Here is a 19681-nt window from a genome sequence, read left to right as displayed (position 1 = left end):
GACAGATCTGGGCTTGCGTCATGGTTGGCGGAAGCTTTCCATTCTTTAATGATTCTGAATAAACTTCTAACAAAAGTGGAGCCAATTCTGTAGCATAAGATTTTAAAAATTCAGCAGCAAAACCATCTGGCCCCGGAGCCTTGCCTGTAGGTAAGGCCTTAATTACCTCGTCAAGCTCCTCCAAGGTTATCTTAGAATCAAGAGAGTTTTTTTGCTCAGTCGTCAATGTAGGGAGTTCTAATGGTTTCACAAATTTTCTAGTATCTTCATAAGTAGACGAAGACGTGGAACTATTGAGATCAAGATAGAATTCTTTAAAGGCACTATTAATATCAATGGCCAGGGTAAAAATTTCACCACCAGCAGATTTCACCAAAGGAATGGTAGAAAAAGACTCTCTCTGCTTTATATATCTAGCCAAAAGCTTCCCTGCTTTGTCCTCTGACTCAAAATATGACTGTCTTGCCCTGAATAACCAAAACTCTACTTTCCGCGACAAAATTGTATTATATCTGTATTTCAAACGGGTCAATTCTCTGAGGCCATTAGACGACATTCGGCGCTTCAGCTCTGCCTCAACATTTTTAATATTCCTTTCCAACTCCACTAGTTCTCGTGCTTTGGATTTTTTGGTGAATGAGGCATATTGTATGATCCGACCCCTAAGAACCGCCTTAAGTGCCTCCCAAGCCATGCCCACAGAGGATACTGAGGACCAGCTGCAAAAGGGATACATTAAAGCACCAGCTGTATGATTTCTTTTTCCCCTTATGTGGCAACACCTCTAAACGCACCAGAGCATGATCTGAGACTAAAATGTTTCCAATTGAGCAATCGACAACAGATGAAATGAGGGACTTAGATATATAAAAAAAATCTATTCTAGAATAAATCTTATGGACTGATGAAAAAAATTTATAGTCTCTACCAGATGGGTTCAAAAGTCACCAAACATCTGCAAGACCAAGATTTTTACACATCCTGTGAAGTGTCACTGTTGCCCTAGGGGGCTTACACACTTTTGCTTCACTATGATCAAGGACTGAGTCCATCAATAGATTAAAGTCTCCTCCCAATATTATATCATGAGGGGTGCCAGCAGCTTGCAACATCCCTTCAAGATCTATAAAAAAGCCCTGATCATCAGCGTTAGGTGCGTAAATATTAGCCAAAATCAATCTTTGCCCCTGAATTTCTGCTAGAACAACAATGACCCTTCCTGATTTATCTTTAATCTGTTTGAGGCATTTGAATTGCAGATGTTTATTTATCAATATAATTACCCCCCTACTCTTACTTGAGCCAGCACTAAAGAAAACATGCCCACCCCATATCTTCCCAAATTTTTCAGCTTCCTGTGGGGAAAGATGTGTTTCTTGAAGAAACACTATATCATATTTCTTACGTTTAAGAAAAGAAATAAACTTCCTTCTTTTTATGGTGTGTCCCAACCCATTCACATTCCACATGGAGAAAGATATCCCACTCATATTAACAATTGACATTTGATATAATAAAAAAAAAAATTGTGTGTCAAAAACAAGATTACAAAGACCACATTTCAACATCAAAGTAACAGTCAAACCCCGAACTTTCCCCCGAACAAAACAAACAGAAAAAAGAAAAACTTGCGCATTAACCCCGCGCATGACAGTGCCAACTGGCATCAATCCCTCTAAACTCAAAAGGTCCATGTATGCATGCAAGAACCCCCGTGACAACTTTGCCAATGGCTTGCTCAAGTCCGGTGCTTCTATACAGATTTTGTGAGGCAAAAGTACATAACAGAAAATACTTTGTAAAACAGACCCCAGCCAACATGCAGAACAAACAGAAAGAATGTGTAGATTAATTCACAGAACTGTATTGAAGGTGTGTTCCTCCACAAAATAAACTCCAGCTGATATAAAGCTGTTCAGTTTCCTCGGACAGACAAACAATTGTTCAGTAAGCTGGCTGTTAAGAGTGCAGCAGATGACGTAATCATTCCAATGTCCCACGAAAATACTCCACAAAAACAAACTCCAGCCAACAGGAGGCATAAGTACAAAGAACGAACAGATTCATCCATACGTAACTGTCCTGAAGTAGTGTTATTCCACAAAACAAGCTCCAGCCACTAGGCAGAACCAGCACAAAAAGAAACAAAATAGACATCCGAGTTCCTCGGATGATCAAGAGTCAAATTCACTCGGAGGCCTTATAAAAAAAAAAAATACATCATGACTTACTCAGTCCGTCAGCTTTATAAAAGACATCCTTTGTGTGGGCATGTGGATATTTTGCGGTCATCTATAGTGTCCATTCTCAATCTGGCTGGGAACTTCAGTGTAAAAGCGATCTTCCATCAATGCAAAAGTTTCTTGAAGGAGTCATTCCACAAAACGAACTCCAGCCGCTAGACAGAGCCAACGCAGAAAGAAACAAAAATGGCGCCCAGCTTCCTTAAACAGTCGAGTTATGTACAGCGAGTCAGTCCACTCACATAAGTAACATGCAATGGTTTACTCACCTATAGTTTCTACAAAGGACAGTGCTTTTTTGGGGCATAAAAATACTTTGTGACCGTCTTTTGTGTCTATTCTCAGTTTGGCCGGAAACATCATTGCAAAAGCGATCTTCCGTTGATGTAAGAGTTTCTTACATTCCTTGAACCGATCGCGTTTCTCTCTTGTCGAATTCGCAAAGTCCGGGAAAAAGAAAATATTGTGATTCTTCCAAGAAAGCTTTCCTTTGCTCCTCGCTTGGCACAACACGAGATCTTTATCTGATGATCTCAGAAATTTGGCCAGAATTGATCGGCGCCTGTCTCCCTCAGCAGATCTGTGAGCCGGGACTCTGTGAGCTCGCTCGATTTCCAGTTTATGGCCTGTTATATCGAGCAGACTCAGGAAGAGCTCCTCCAGGAATTTCACCATATCTCTGCCCTCTTCATGCTCAGGAATTCCACCAATTCATATATTGTTCCTTCGATTTCTGTTTTCAAGGTCTTCCAATTTTTCCAAAATGTTTTCCAAGTCTGTTGAGGACGAAGGCGGATTAGTGGATAATTCCCTTTCTGACGACTCCAGATAATCGATTCATTTCTCAACATCTGCGACTCTTGTGTGCAACTCACAAAAATGGGGGAAAATGGCCACCTAGAAAATGTGCATGTTCGGGGGGCTCTGTAGCACATCCCTTTTGAGCTACAGTCACCAAACTTTGTACATATATAGATCTCATCAAGTCGGACAACTTACATGCTGACAGTCACAAGCTCCACCCAACAGGAAGTCGGCCATTTTGAATTGTTTGGAAAATGCATGCTCTGGAATTTGAAATACACCTCGTAGGGAGTTCATGTTACAGGTACCAAATGTGGGTGACATCATGCCAAGACATTGACGATGCTAAATTGCAAATGGATTTTTGATATATCGAACGGTGTTGCCATGGCGACGCGATAAATGACCATGGGTCACGGTCATAGAGCCACCAACTGGCAGAAGGAAGTGTGGCACATTTAACAGACTTTGAAATATCCCTCTTATGTTTACACAGTTACACATACTTAGACTATACATAACAGACTGCGCATGTGTGAGAAGTTGACGAAAGAGGGATACCTTCAAGACACAACTGATTTTGCGATCTTGCAAACTCAACCAATCCTCACATTATTTGCGGTAGCTTGCCATTTTTTATAATTCCCACAAATGTTCTGCAAAAACACAAATCTGAGGGAATCCCATCGCTTCATGTTTGACAGCGGCAAAACAAATGCTTGAAAAGCCTGAAGCAGTCGCAACATATCCAAATGCACAGCTGCCGTTTGTATCATCTCCATAGTAACAGTGTAGGGTCTCCTCCATGTTGTGCGTTCACTATCAAAATCCTTCCAAACTTTTACGTGACCTCAGACAGCACACATACATCACACCTAGCATTTAATCTTCACTCTGCGTGCTGTGAATGAGACACAAAAACCCATGTTTATACAAAGAATCCCTAACATTCACTTAAAATCCCCATTTGTTGTGTAATAAAATGTGATTAGAATTTGAAGTGCTATTAAAACATTAGGCTATGAATCTGATGGCAATATATGCTGAACAATTGTATGCTGAAAGTAAATGTTCATAAATGTTTTTACTTATATAAAAATGTCAATTATACAGAATATGACAAAAATGACAGTTTTCATATATGTATTGTATTTGTTCATATATGGCCATATACCAGATTTAAATATCAGACAATGTAATAATGGCAACAGGCCTAATTATTGAATCCTCATTTGTGTTTTTAGTTTACAGATTTATTGTATGTCTATTTTAAACATATGTTTTCTTACATTCTCTGAGGCTGAAAATTTAAATACAAAAATAATTAAGGGTCTTTCAATACCCACAGCTTTCACCATAATTTTTCTTTTTGGTTGCTAACTGCATATTCAGTTATTATGCACTAAAATATTTACTTGTAATTGCATTTACAATTACAGAGGTATATAATAATGATTTATGAGTTTTCACTGCAAAACAACCCCAAAAAATGCAGCAAATTGCATTGCAAAATTTGAGAAAAGCAGCAGCAAATTCAGCTATTTTGTAATCCCAGCTAGCCAAATAATGTGGCCATTTCCTAACTGCACCGTAATTTGATGACCAAACTTTCATTGTGGCACTGTAACTGATTACATTGTGACAACCGGAAAAGTGAAATTCCTGTATTTGTTGCCACAACTTAACTTTGGAACGGTGCCAGTCCGTTATGACGACATTGTGGCAAAGTTGTGGATCAGTGGTGTCACAAAGGACGAAGACAAAGGACCCAAAAGCAGAGCTGATGGTTCAATTGTTTTATTAAAGTTCTCGATGTCACCCGGCACCGGCTGGAGAAGGCTGAAATCCAGCAAGCCGCAATGGGCTAGTGAAGAGTGTGTTTGTATGATAAGTGTGTGCATTGTGGAAGTCAAGAGCAATCTGAAGAGAGAACGTTAAAGCTGGTGTGTTAAGAAGCAAAGCCCAGATTATATACTCCCGAGACGCTGGCAGAGACCGAGGAATCCTCCTCCACATGAACTGGCAAAGAAAGAGGGAAACACAAGGAATAAGTAGGGAGTGCATTCAGATGGTAAAGGGCGAGTAAATCATTGCTGTGATCAGCGTCTTCCTGAGATCGATGGAAACGCTGACTGCATGCCGGCTCCTCCTGTGAGACACGATGATACGAGACACAGTATGAGCCAGCACAAATGCCGGAACCCTGACAAATAGTTGTTTGTTGGTAACCAGTTGGAAATTTTTACTTTTAATAATTATTCTATAGGTGTACATGCAGTATTCTAAACTTATTTATGTCCTTATTTGCCCAACATTAATTTAGAGGCTATTTAAACAGTTGTGCGTATGAATAACGAATGCAGACTCAAAGTTAATGTACTTCATTTATTTTGACAGAAACAGAGAAAAAATGCAACAATAAAAGAAATTTAAACCTATTGCCACAGAACTGCAATGAAATTACAAGCCTAAATGACATATTAAAATCGACTTGGACTATCTTAACACCTAATGCCTTGAATTACATTTGATAATTTAATTGAAAGCCATTTTAAGGATAAATAAAAATGGTAAATGACTTCATTACAATATAATCTTTAGATCTACATATTTTTTCAATAAATAATTATATTAAATTATAGCAAAAATGTCAAATTAATCAGTTAGCAAAAAAATGTAAAATTACAATTGATTGATTGATTGATTGATTCTCTGAACCTTTAAATACTCCTCCTGGGTGATTCATGTGACTGGCACCAAATTTGTGCAGCATCATGACAAGACATTGTAGAGGCTAAATTGCGAACAGATTTGTAATATATTGAACGGTGTTGCCATGGCAAGGCAATAAATGGCAAAAAATGTAAAACAGGAAGTGTATGCATTGTGTGATTTAGATCAAAATTGGCTGTATGTTCGGTCTTGGGGGCTGATCACATGGATGTGGCTTTTGTGGGTCATGGTCTTTTATGCACCACCACTTGACAGCAGGAAGTGGGACACATGCAACAGACTTTAAAAAAGTCCTTTTATATTTACCCAAATCGCTTCAAAATTTTTAACAATAATGTCAGGTCACCGCTGATGTAAAACTGTGAAGGGATTCTTGATATCTTGAAAAGCGTTGTCATGGCAATGGATCAAAATACATGATGTTGTAGTATTTTCGGGTGTATTTCACAAACTCAGCCATATGATTAATAATGCTTAAGACATGAAGGTAGGCTATGGTGGGTCACGGTCGTAGGGCCTCCAGCTGGCAACAATAGATGTTCAAGGGTATTCCAGAACTTGCCATAATTACACATTTATTTCATTTGCACACATCAAAGTTGTTAATCATTATGTCTGAGTAGAAGGTAAGACATGGTGTCTTGTTTACTCGACCAAATGCATGCATCCATCATGCATTGTTTTCTGAAAGCCACCGGTGGAAATGGACCCATAGCGCTTGGGTCCGTCATAGCTGCTTGCAGCTATATTACTGCTTGTTGTGTGTCTCCGCTACGGTCACATTAATTTGAGGGCGAGAGGCACCTGTAGCGCAGTGAGCGAGAAAAGGCATAAATGAATCTGGCTCGGTGCTATTGAATAAAACAAAAACAGGATATGTACTGTAGCCCTGAAAGCCCAGAGCTATCTTGGCCCATGAGCACTTGTGGTGTATCTCCATTCATTATAACAGGAGCGCCGTTTGCTTACAGCACTCTCCATCAGCATGTCTCACAAGATGGATGAAACCTATTTGGTGTCTTGTCCACCAAGGTGGGCTGGACTCATGATTGGGTTGGCCAAGCTTCAGTTTCTACCTGTGGACACCGAGGGAAACGTAAATCTTTCATGTAAAATATGCTGGAGTGCTCATGTGGCCCAAAAGCGCATTTCCATTGTGGACTGGATGATTTCCAGAATCCTGGAGGATTTGTTTACCATGAAATATCTCTGCCAACCGGTTGTCCCACGAAGAGTTGTTAGAATTCTTTCTGTCCTCTCAAGAACTCCAGATCCAACTTGGGCTTAGCCAACGCATGCCCATAACCAAGGCAAGGCGCAATCAGGTGGCACCATTTATTCCTCCAGCTAAAAAAGTGAAACCCTGACACATCTTCAAATAATAATCAATCATTGCAGCAATGATGGCAAAGAAAGAATCCATAGATAAGCTGGATAGCAGGATTGTAGCGGTTGAAAATCCCCACACGCAGCTTTCATCGGATTTCCACGTTGCTTCTTCGACTTCCCCAGCGGACCCCCGCGACATCACAAATGACGTCAGTCAGTGTTTTTCCCTGTCTTTAGCTATTCCAGTTTCGTCAGCGGTCCATTCATTCCTCCTGCATCAGCAATACAACTTAGCATCCGCAGCCATATTTCAGCAGGTAACAACATAAATTTAATCAAAATCTTACTTTGCTGTTCTGGTTTCATAGACAGGCGCATAGTGGATTGTAGCATGTTTCTGTCGTTCTTAAAGAGTGTGACCACAAAGTTTCTAAAGTCCAACCTCAGCTAAATTGAATGTTGCCTTAGGAGTGTATAGGGATACAAGCTGACAGAACTTAAGGAGTATGATGTTGTAGATCATCTAATTCAAAAGGAGGTTGAGAATAGTGGTGGTGATATTAATTAATCTCAGTGACTCAAATCTCATCCAGATTTGTTCATTGACCAAAGCCATCTTTACACTGCAAAGGTGGCACAGAAATTGCATCTGAATTTGCTTTTAAGTGTATATACACAGACTGTTTAATACTGCTCAGAGCAGGCATAAATGCATTTTACACAGCAGTAACAACTGCATAAATAATGTTGTGAGATTAACATATTAAATATAAAATTATGAATATAGAAATATTAAATAAATAAAAATATGAAGTTGTACTTTTAAAAATAAAACTAAATTATGAAATATATGCTCTATGAGGACAACAACAATGTTTACGGCTGCTGTAATTCTGTATTTCATTTACACAGAACTAACACAGCTTCAGAACTACTGAGGTAGGTCAGAGCAGGCTTAATTTACTTTGGCTTTTGTGTCTTTACACAGAATATTGAGCAGGCTAGCGTGGGCTTAACACTGCTGTGTAAAGACGCCTACATTTCTATTAAGAAACATCTGTAATGCAGAGTGTTAAAACATCAAGCATTTCTCCACTAATGACAACAGAGTATCTATCATAATGTGAACTGCTGAGCACAACTTTATTAAGCAATCGATTTTCCTAGTTCCTCACCAGACCGCTGTATTTCTACTTTAAGGGTCTGTTTCTTAAACTTGATGTGGCCTCAACAGTCAGCCAGATGGTAGACTCTCTTTCTCTTGAGAACCTGCCGCATTCGTCAGTGCATGTCCTCTTTTGTTTCCACAAATCTATAAGCACAACTAATTCTCATTAGGGCAATTACACGCTTTTATGTCCAGACTTCTCAAACTGTTTAAATGAGTTCCAGACCTTCAGGACCTTGTAATTCTCTATCAAGGTTGCCAGTCAAACATGCTTTTTGGGCTCGCCTCTAAATGACTGGAATGGATATTTTCACAATATGCGCATTTCGACACGGGTAGATTTGCTCATTATGCGATTTCGCATTGCATGTAACCACAGTTCTTACTGATTTATCTAGGTGCACACGTGTCATGCGCATGCCTCTCCATGGATTAATGTCAAATGCAGAGAATAACACAAATATTTTAAGTGTCATCTAAATGCAGATATTTTGCTTTTCACATATTTTAAAATAAGCTGATTTTTGGGAGCAGGCAGCACACTGGTGTGGGCTCTATGACAAATTCAATACTAACACATTCGAATTTTACAGATGCAGCTTCCTTTATTGGCTTTAGTGGAATATTTGGGAATGGTGGTTTGCAGAAATTGTCTTCCTGAAATCCTTTATCTTGCCCCCGAGTCTAAATCATTGTGCTTTTTTAATTTTACCCCATCACAATCATGTGCCTTTAGTTGGGGTAAGGTATGGCAAGGTAACGGATCACTTTCTTATGCAACAACCAGTATTATTATTAAAGGTTGCTCTTCGATTCCCTTATTTAATTGTTTAGTTCATCGACTAGCTGGACTCAGCTGGACTTGCATAATTCAAACTTCATTCTAAATGCTACCAAACTCAAGTTTTATAAAATAAGATCGCTGGCACTTCCTTATTCTCTTCTATTCATGATTTTTCAAATCTATGACTCTGCCTTGGCTCATTCCTATCTTTCTGTGCTGGTTTCTGTTCCCGCATTTCCAGCAAACTTGTCCACTGCCTGTCCTCCATAGTACACTGTTTTAACTCTCCTAAATTGCAACCCAGCTCTACCAAGCCACCCTAGCAGGCATTAATTTCCATCTGTGACTGAATGATCCTAAAACCATTTGTTTTCTTGGCCATCCCTCCATTCAGCTGCCCCTGAATGGGCTAAAGAGAGAATTCCCCAAAGGTAAAGATAAACACTTACCTCTCTCACTACCGGGTAAGGTCTGTTTTTTAATGATTATACAGCATCCTCCTAGAATGTGTTGTCCTCAAAGCTTTTATGGGTTTTTAAGGTCTAGAGAATTCACATGCAAACTGTCATTCAATCCTTCACTAGACCTAACCATTTCTGATGTTTTCTTGACTAAAGCAAATTTAATGTCTTTATAAGCACAAAAAAGAGAAGCCCAAAAAGGTACATCAATTGTTTAGCCCATACTATCACAGGTTTGTGTACTTCCTCTGCCATGTCCTGATCCCTGTGATCCCAGAACTACACCTTGCCCTCGGATCCTCTCTTCCTTCTGGCAGAAGGGAAACCTATGACAAGTATGTGGTTGTCATCCAAGCTTAAGCAACTATGTATACTCAACAGACTCAATCCAGAAGCATACACCAGTCACACTTTCAGGATCGGTGCAGAAACTACTGCAGCACCCAGGGTTCTTTTGGCCATCTTAAAAGAAATGGGTCGCTGGTCTTCAGCAGCTTATGAGTGTACATCAAGCCCAGTTGCAGAGACATACTGAATAGTTGCTGGGGCATGCTGTCAGCCTGTGCCATGCTAGTCCATAGTCTAAACCCTGGCAGGGCTCCTAGTGCACTTTATAATAATAGTCTTCAGTTGCACACATAGTCAGATTAGTCGCTTAGTTTTAATCACTCATTCACTTAGTTATTCAGGTCACTAGAGAAACCCATCGGAAACATAATCAACACACTCAGGGATACAGGGCTAGCTACACGTGACTGAAATCAACCTCAATGTGGCTTACAGGTCTGGCAACGGATCTGCTTGGTTGGAGGAATTGCTTCTTTTCTTTTGCTTGTATTGTCTCAACATCAGCAGCATATTGACTCATGTCAAGCAGCAGCATACGTAAAGCAGATATACTGTAGTCCACCAAGACCAAACCTACTCCGCTATCATGTGCCATCAATTTAAATCTTTATTCTAATTCCAGAGTTGTCCTAATTGAAATAACAATTAACTTCATTTAGGAAATTCTATTCACAAAGTTTTAACCACTCATAGACTTAGTTTTTCATGTCATTAGATAAGCCCATCAGGAACACATAATCAACACATTTAGGGATACATGGCCAGCTACATGTGACTGAAATCCCTCTCACTGCAACTTACAAATCTGGTGGTCATATCTGCTTGGTTTGGGTTGGAAGGGGCATTGATTCTTTTCCTTTGTTTGTATTGTTTATCTTCAACTATCGCTGTTTGGGGGCTTTATCTTGATGTTTGTACAGCAGCAGAAGCATGTCTCTTCTGTATCAGCAGCATCATGTTTCATACGTAAAGTAGATCTAGTCCGGCAAGACCAAACCTACTCCACTGTCATTACCATCAATAAAAATCTTTAATCTATTTCCGAGCGTTGTCCCAACTGAAATGACTAAGTTCAGTTAGGAAATTCTACATGGAACGGGCTGATAAATTGAACAGGCACACCTGTCTCTACGCACACAATCAGAATCTTTTCAACCAACATAAAACTGGTACTTACCTCATGCAATACACAGGGAACTGGCTACAATAGCGCTGTTACATGTAAGCTTAGTTCTAACAGGAAGATCTCGGGATTCATTCTGTCAGGCATCTCATCCAATCACAATACAGCCTCTGCTTTATAAGCCTGCTCAGCTGGCCCTCATTGTTTGCATACTGGCGTGTTTTCACCACACTCATGTGTGTGAAACACACAATCATGTCACACATTATGCCTCGCTTCTCCAAGCAACAGTCGCTTCATGTTGGATAATTACTCATCATGATGTCCATGCTCCTCAGAAGCTGGTCTCCATCAGAAAAATACGCTAAGTTCTCAGTCTATTCTTCTTTTGGGGGAACAATCGTCAATGCATATAGCTGGTCACATGACGTCACATGGGTAAACGAGTGTACCCCTCACTGGGGAATCAAGATCCAATATTCATGCATGTCATAAAGCACAAGTACTTAGCGTATGGGATCTGATTACATCCATTAAGTTAAGATGATGCTCTCGCGTTTTGTTGGTTGCTCCTTTCGCACGTAAGTGTTTTCTTGAATTTGGATGTCTACTTCCGCATTCTCTTTAAAAGGATAGCATCATCCGTGCTGCGTGCCTATGACACCTAGCAGTAGGCATCGCTCATTACATTTCTGTATTACATTAACAGCATAATGCATTTTGCTGCTTTTATACAAGAAAGTATCAAATCAAACCAGGGGGTACTAATTCCTATATCACAGTTATGTTTCATGTTTTATTAGAGTCATTCTGCCATCATTTCAGTGTATTCAGTCTATTAATTCTTTATTAGTGATAGGACTATGTTTCTAAACAATGGGGCATTGATATTCCAAGCTTCATTACTCAATTTCCTGAATACATTTCATTTTCTGCATCTGCTGGTCAAAACTCAAGCTCCCTATTAATGCTTTCTACATTGTTTAACAACCACGTTAGTTAAAACAACATTACACTTTATTTTATGTTATCAATGCAATTCTGTATTTTTCCCCATTCACTTTATTTGTACTCATGGTCAGGGCAGTAATATTTAGTAGCAGGGAAGTAAGGTATTGTATTACTTATTGGGATAAACCTGTACTGGTTAGTGCTTCTTTCAAGCAGATACCGAATTTTCAGTCAACTGAAGCTTCACATGTCATGAATCATGCATACACGTTGCTGGTTTGACACAGGCTTCAACAGAAGTTTCGACATCAAACATCACGTCATTATTCGTAGTTACACATTTGCCCTTTCGATCTGCATCTTGAGGCATTCGGCAGTCCCTTCACCTTTCAGTCATCTAAGAATAGGATAAACTATTTAGGCATTTTCTATTTCTAAACTTTCATTAGTATTTGATGTCTATGCTTTTTTGCAACTGCGGGTCTCCTCCTCCAACACATTCATACTACCCCCATGCTCACTGCTGTATTCTCTCCTAGGGCAACCGCTCTGCTCCTGCTAGTGGCCAATCCATGTCCTTAGAGTGTCCCACAACACAGCAAATGTGGTTTATAAATAAAGCAATTAATTCCCTTCACATGGCAATTCATTGTTTACAGTATATTTTCATAATCTCATAATCAAACATTATTTCTCCCTTGGCTAAGGGTACTGCATAACAACGTTGTCATATCATAGGGCTTAAAGGCAACGTTGTTATCCTTTGGCAAGGATATTGCACCAATAACGTTCACACTTATCGTAGGGCCCAAACTCAACGTTGTTCATTCTGCGGCAACTATATTTTACAAACAACGGCCACCTTTGTCGGAGGGCTCATAATCATCTTTTGGCAAAGGGTATTGCACAAAAATGTCACCTTTATCATAGGGCTCAAACGCAACATTGTTCATCCTTTAGCAAAGAAGGAACTTTGGTAACATAGACTTTGCAACTAGTGTTTTGTTCTAATTTATTTATTATTTTTTTATTTATTTTAAAATTTTATTGTTTTTAATTAAGGTTTGTTTGTGCGTATGTATTACATGATGTTCTAAATATGTATGCACTGTCTGTTTGTGTTTTTAGGGCCCTGAATGTAACTCTGGTGTTTAACACTGAAGGGCAATGCTTTCTGAGAGTAGGGTTGGCTTTGCCTCTCTTTGGGTCTATCTCGACACTCAGGGCCATAGTAGCAGAGGAGGGGAAGATCTCTCCAGACCAGGTGAGAGCTGTTGGTGCTGTGTGTGTGTGTGTCCACCATCTCTCTCTTTTTTTCCTTTTCATAATCTACACTGCAATACACACATGCCCCATTAGTTAATACAATTTTGTGTTGTATTGAACGCTCCAACAACAAAAGAAAATATCAACAATTGCGCTTTCACAGCTTTTCAAAGGAAGTTAAAAATATATAGCGCTTGATAACAGCAGTAAAAAAAGAGAAATACCTGTAGGCTGTCACTCCCTCAGCAGCTGTGTTAGAAGCCTCATCACAGTGGAAACTCGATTTTTAAAACTTACTCCAGGGTAACATAATACAAAATTAAATGTTACAAATTTACGCCAAATATTTGTAAAATTGGAAATATAAAAAGTTTGCTACATTTACATTGGAAATGCATCATAACATGTCTGTGAAAAGGGTCCATGGCACATGTGACTGAAAACTATTGATTTTGAATGATGCTGCCACACCACTAGGTGTCACTGTAAGTCCAAGATGACACGAACAAAAAGTTACTGAGTGCACCTTTAAAAGCCGCCATAATGACCACGTTTACATGCACTTAAGAAAATGGTTTATTCCAGGGTTTTAGCAGAAAGTATCGTTCTAAAACGTCAAGTAAACAAGAATGCTGATTTCCTTATGCCGTTTAAGGGATTAAGAGAAGCAGTTTAACACACCTAGGTTTCTTCGAGAGAACGTGGCTTGTTGTGGCCATGTAAACGCATAAACGGCGTTCTGATGGGTGTATGAGTGTGCGTGTGTGGAACAGACCGGGATAACAAAAGTCATAGGAGAGAGCCCAACAACAAGTCAACACAATGGAAACAAATCAACATTTCTGGCAGTACAGTAAATCACATACACTATAAACTATACCCATTTATACACACGAATGTAAAATATCGACTGTCCCTAACATCCGTGTATATGTGCTCGTACACTGGGGGAATCCCAGAGTTTTATGTAAGAGAAAAACCCCACTACTGCATTGCAATTCAGCTGCAGATTGCGATAGTAAGTTAAACAAACAAACACAGCAACAACTCTGGAATATTTGGAAATAAAGCGAATGAACAGAGAATAAAATTACGAAGTCTTCCTTGGATCCCATGTTTGATATTTACACAAGCGTTGTGGGGAAATTACCTTGCTGTGGAAAAAGCTGCTTATTGACCCATATATACAGTATACGTGAGTTAAGAGAATGCCTTCTATACAGTGCATGTAAACGGGAATGCTGTTTTCTCGCAATAACCCGCTTTCTGGTGTCCATGTAAAAGCAGTCAATGTGTGAGGTCGGAATCATGGGTACAGGGCACAGCCTTCCCCAGAGATTAAAGGAAAAAAGGATTACTGACTGCCCTACAGACATATTGTATGTGGACACTGAAATTATGTGCTAGTACTATTCTAGATGGTGTCTCCCCTTGTGATGTCCAGTTCGTGAACAAATCGTTCTTTTGAACTGGTTCTTTTTAGTGAATGTCTTAGAAACAGTTCGCATTAAAAATGTTAAACAACCACTTTTATTTCTTGGGTGATAACTTGACGCCATTTGCTAAATTAAACATCCAATGTGAAAATGTCATGTGACAACAATTTAGAATCCTGCTGTTGAAAATTTGTATCTTTGCATAATGCAAACACACACACACACACACACACACACAAAACATCAAAAATCTTCCACATGCAGCAATGACAGCTTTGCAGATCCATGGCATGCTAGCTGTCAGTTCGTCCAGATACTCAGGTGACATTTCACCCCACGCTTCCTGCAGCACTTGCCATAGATTTGGCTGTCTTGTCGGGCACTTCTCACGCACCTTACAGTCTAGCTGATCCCACAAAATGGTTAAGATCCATAACACTCTTTTCCAGTTGCAATTTCTCAGGGCCAGCAAAGCCTTCTCTGCTGGCCTAACATGCCAAATAAATAAATATTTTTCATCCTTTCATTCTCAATCACCTTTTTGCCTATGTATTTTTAATCGCTTTCCACTCTTAAATAATCTACAAACAAATAGAAAAAAACTAAAAGTTTATCCAGTCAGAATTGATTCCTTGATGCTTAAAAGCAAAGTGTGACAACTGTTTCACAAATCGCATGCCCGAAGCTGAGCTCGTTAGCCAAAGCAGCGTGTGAGTCTGAGCTCCACCACCTCAGGCCTTCAGAATTTCCACAGAATCCCTCAACAGTGCAAATGAATGAGCAACTAATGTCAGATTGTCAGATTCATCAGCCAATCAGATTGATTTATTTGTTCTTGGTGGGTGTGATCTTTAGATATGTCCCAGTCAAGGCCTTCTAGTTGGCCTTGAGTGACGCAATCACACTTTAAGTGATGTACGTAATTCAAGAGCGAAAAGCACGAGATCTTGCTGACGAGTCGGCTGTCATCAATGTTGGTATTGCCATTGAGAAAGAGATCCTTATGGATTTAAAAACCTAAGATATTCTGCATGATCTTGCAACTGATTAATTAGACAGGAAAGGAGGACTGATTTTCACTTCAAGTAAATTGGTAAGTGCTTTTTGCATTGTTATAGCAACATCAGGAATTTTCTAAGTGTAAATTAGGCTGCTTGAGCATTCAGTGTCAGATCAAGTTTTGAAAAGTAGTGCTGCATTCCATTCTTGGAAAGTCAGATTTTACGACTTCCTACTAGGAATAGTGCAGTGGAATGCATCTTAAAGTCAGAATTACAACTTGTAGGCTCATGCAGAAATTCTCAACTGGAGTTGCAGGTGCATGATGTCACACAAATATATCGACACTCAGGGAGATATACAAAGTAAGTGATAAACATTCACTTTATTAAGTAATATCGATAAATGAGTTCGTTTCCACATTACATTATATTAAAGCTTGTTTAACAAACGCCTGCAGAAACAGGTGTATAAAACATGGTAAATTATAATCTCTTTTGATAATCGTACACCTGAAGCACAAATGCTAGCGCTGCAGCATTGTTTATCAGTTGGGTTGCTAGGAGACATCTCTAATGAGAGTCAAACCCCTGCTAAGCTAACGGGAGCATTGCAGTTTCGAATATCGGGGATTGGAATGCATTTATGGTCGGAGATGTCAAGTAGGAATATCCCACATCCAACTTGAATGGAACGCAGCATAACCGTGTACCCTGACGAAATGATATTTATTGCAAGCAACATTTAAATCTCAAATATTATTAGATAGATTTTTCCAGGTATTATAGACCTCCTTGGTAGATTCATATGGAAAATTATGATTTTTGAATGTCTGTTCAGGAGACGTTTTCACAAAACAGTCATGCTGCAGTTAAAATTAGGCTTGCTTGAGCATTAAGTGTCATTTCAAGTTCTGGCTTTCGTGCATGAATGTGTTTTTAAAATGTTAATTGCTATTACTAGTTAGCTGTGACATAATGTATGATGCCCAAAGGCATAGGGTGTCTTATTCTTTGTGAAACTGTGTTTTCTTAATGGCATGAATCACACTGAAGGCCTAGAGCCCTAGACTTTAAATGCACGGCCCACCACTGCACTTTTTCCAATTATCTGTTGTACAATGTCTGTGTTTCTTGGCCCACTTTAACCTTTACTCTTTTTTTTTTTTTTCTGTTTCAAAAGTGGCTTTTTCCTTTGCAATTCTTCCCATAAGGCCTGCACCCCTGAGTCTTCTCTTTACTGTTGTACGTGAAACTGGTGTTGAGCGGGTAGAATTCAATGAAGCTGTCAGCTGAGGACATGTGAGGCATCTATTTCTCAAACTAGAGACTCTGATGTACTTATCCTCTTGTTTAGTTGTACATCTGGCCTTCCTCATCTCTTTCTGTCCTTGTTAGAGCCAGTTGCCCTTTGTCTTTGAAGACTGAAGTGTACACCTTTGTATGGAATCTTCCGGTTTTTTTTTTTTGTTTTTTTTTTGGCAATTTCAAGCATTTTCAAGCCTTCATTCCTCAAAACAATGATTGACTGATGAGTTTCTAGAGAAAGCTGTTTCTTTTTTGCCATTTTTGACCCAATATTGACCTTAAGACTGCCAGTCTATTGCATACTGTGGCAAATCAAACACAAAGACAATGTTAAGCTTCATTTAACAAACCAAATAGCTTTCAGCTGTGTTTGATATAATGGCAAGTGATTTTCTAGTACCAAATTAGCAATTTAGCATGATTACTCAAGGAAAAGGTGTTGGAGTGATGGCTGCTGGAAATGGGGCCTGTCTAGATTTGATAGAAAATTTCTTTTTTCAAATAGTGATGGTGCTGTTTTTTTACATCAGTAATGTCCTGACTATACTTTGTGATCAGTTGAATGCAAATTTGGTGAATTAGAGTACCAAATTCCTTCCAAAACAGCAAAATCTGTACCTTATTCCAAACATTTTGCTGTCAGTGTGTGTATATATATATATATATATATAACAGTGATATAAAACAGTGGTGTGAAACATTGTAATATAGTGAGGAATATAAAGAAAACAAGCAAGAGAGACAAACCTACCGCTGAGTCTAATAGTTTGTCATGCTGAGTGTTTGAGCTCAAATCCCCTTATCTGTTTGTTTGTGATGTGACAACAGCTTCTGGAAAATAACAGCTGGAGAACAACTTGAAATCTTCTGTGTTTATTAGGACCCAAGTTTCTCGTTCCTCAGAATAATCCATTTCACGGTGCACAAGGATGTTTAACTGATCAGATCAAAATTCTTTGTTTCACTTTTAGGTGATTTTGACAGATATGAACTCAAATGGATTCCAACGTTCTTTCTCTGATGAAGATGATATGACGAGTATCTCAGAGAGTGATGTCATCTACGCCTTTCAGGCCCCTCCCCTCTTCATGAGAGGAGGCTCCATGCGATTCTCAGGTAACCATAATGATACACAAGTAAATCAAGGCAAAGCCTAAGGTGTCAGTAACATCGACAGTTTAAGGTACTATAAGCGATTTTAGCTGTTTTTTTGTTATTGTTTTTTTTTCTGATTTCCACCTTTCTCAAAAACAAAAACAAAAAAAAACTTGCTAAACCAGCTGAGCACCAGCTTGGCCAGACCGGCAAACCATCTAGACCAGCTTACCAATTTGGGCTGGTTTAAGATGTTTTTTTCAGCAGGGTTTGACACTGAGTTAGACCACCCCCATCGTTTCAACCGCACACCCTTTCTTCAAAGCCCTGCCCTTCAGAGACATCTGAATCTGCACAATGATTGACAGGTAGAGAGTGCTTCTGATAAAAAGGGTGGGCTGCTCCCCTGACACACTGTAAAAAAAAAAAAAAAGTAAAAAAGAAAAAAAAGGTAAATTGTCCGGCAGCAAAAGTTGCCAAACTATTACCATAAAATTACAGTAAAATACTATACTTAATTCAACAATGAATTACTGTAAAATTACAGCTTTTCCCTTATATATTCTTTGTAATTTTACGGCCAAATTTTAGTAGAATTACACATTTTTATTGTTAGAAAACATCTCTAAAATGTAATAAAATCAAGGAAATACTGCATAAATACAATTAAAGCCCACAATTTGAAGGTTGCTATCTTTTAAATAACAGCAGAATTATGTTGTTTCTATGAATTATTCAATCAATCTACAACATGCGCTTGTCAAAGTACACATTTTTAAAAGTAAAATAAAGAAAAATTATTTAAATTAACCGTTGCTTTACTGTTTTTTAAATCTTATTTAAAAATTTTCAACAGAGGTAATCTGTCAATAAATGTTCTTAACCTATAAATGTACAGTGGATATCCGTTAAATATTGGTTGACCTGCCTACAAACTATTACAATGTACTGTTTATCCATGAGATATCACTTTTACAGCACTGGATTCTATTGGTTAAATACAGAAAAATTATGTAAAATTACATGTAATTAACCCTATGTAAAAGTTTATGGTTAGTGTGTTCACAGATCTAAGCTTTTATTTTATGTGATCATCGATATATTCACAAAAATTCATAGAACATTTTTAATTTCTAAAATCAAATAATCCATTAAATATGCAACACTTTCCAATTAATTTACAGTGCTTGGGATGTAATAACATTAAGTTTGTTAAAACCACCTTAAGGTCTACCAATTTTACAATATATTCCTATAAGTATACATATTTTTGTGGTTCTTTTGTTCTTCAAATTAAAGGTTTTATACAGGAATCAATATGCTTAATTATGTGAAAATGTTACTTCAGCAGATAAAAGAATGGTGTACTTTAATTTTACGTAAATACATACCAACCAATACACTATTGCTCTTTTAAAACAATATGAAGCTATTGGCCAGAACAATAAAAGCACAACAACAATACATGCTTTCAATCTTTTATTTTGACAGTTGAAATTCAACAATCATGACAACTGAACCTACCATTCAAAATAAACACTAAATGGAAGCAAAGAAATGGTTACTGTGGATCTTTACAATAATGCTTCTAAGGTATTAAAGATTTATAATAATGTGTATCTAAAATATAAACA

The 19681-nt window shown here is 38.5% G+C and overlaps 1 protein-coding gene across 2 annotated transcripts in view; it reads left to right on the top strand.

Moving 5' to 3' along the window:
• The window catches only part of LOC127448993 (ubiquitin carboxyl-terminal hydrolase 43-like), a 194097-nt gene that overhangs the window by 113939 nt on the left and 60477 nt on the right, over positions 1-19681 (top strand). For both annotated transcript variants that reach the window (XM_051712032.1, XM_051712031.1), the window contains exons 5-6: positions 13073-13208; positions 17924-18068. In XM_051712032.1, the coding sequence (XP_051567992.1) occupies positions 13073-13208; positions 17924-18068 (281 nt within the window). The remainder of the gene's footprint in view (positions 1-13072; positions 13209-17923; positions 18069-19681) is intronic.

Source organism: Myxocyprinus asiaticus, chromosome 12 (genome assembly GCF_019703515.2).
Source record: "Myxocyprinus asiaticus isolate MX2 ecotype Aquarium Trade chromosome 12, UBuf_Myxa_2, whole genome shotgun sequence".
Lineage (NCBI taxonomy): Eukaryota > Metazoa > Chordata > Actinopteri > Cypriniformes > Catostomidae > Myxocyprinus > Myxocyprinus asiaticus.
Note: the sequence above shows the minus strand (reverse complement) of the source record. Positions and strands in the feature narration are given on the sequence as shown.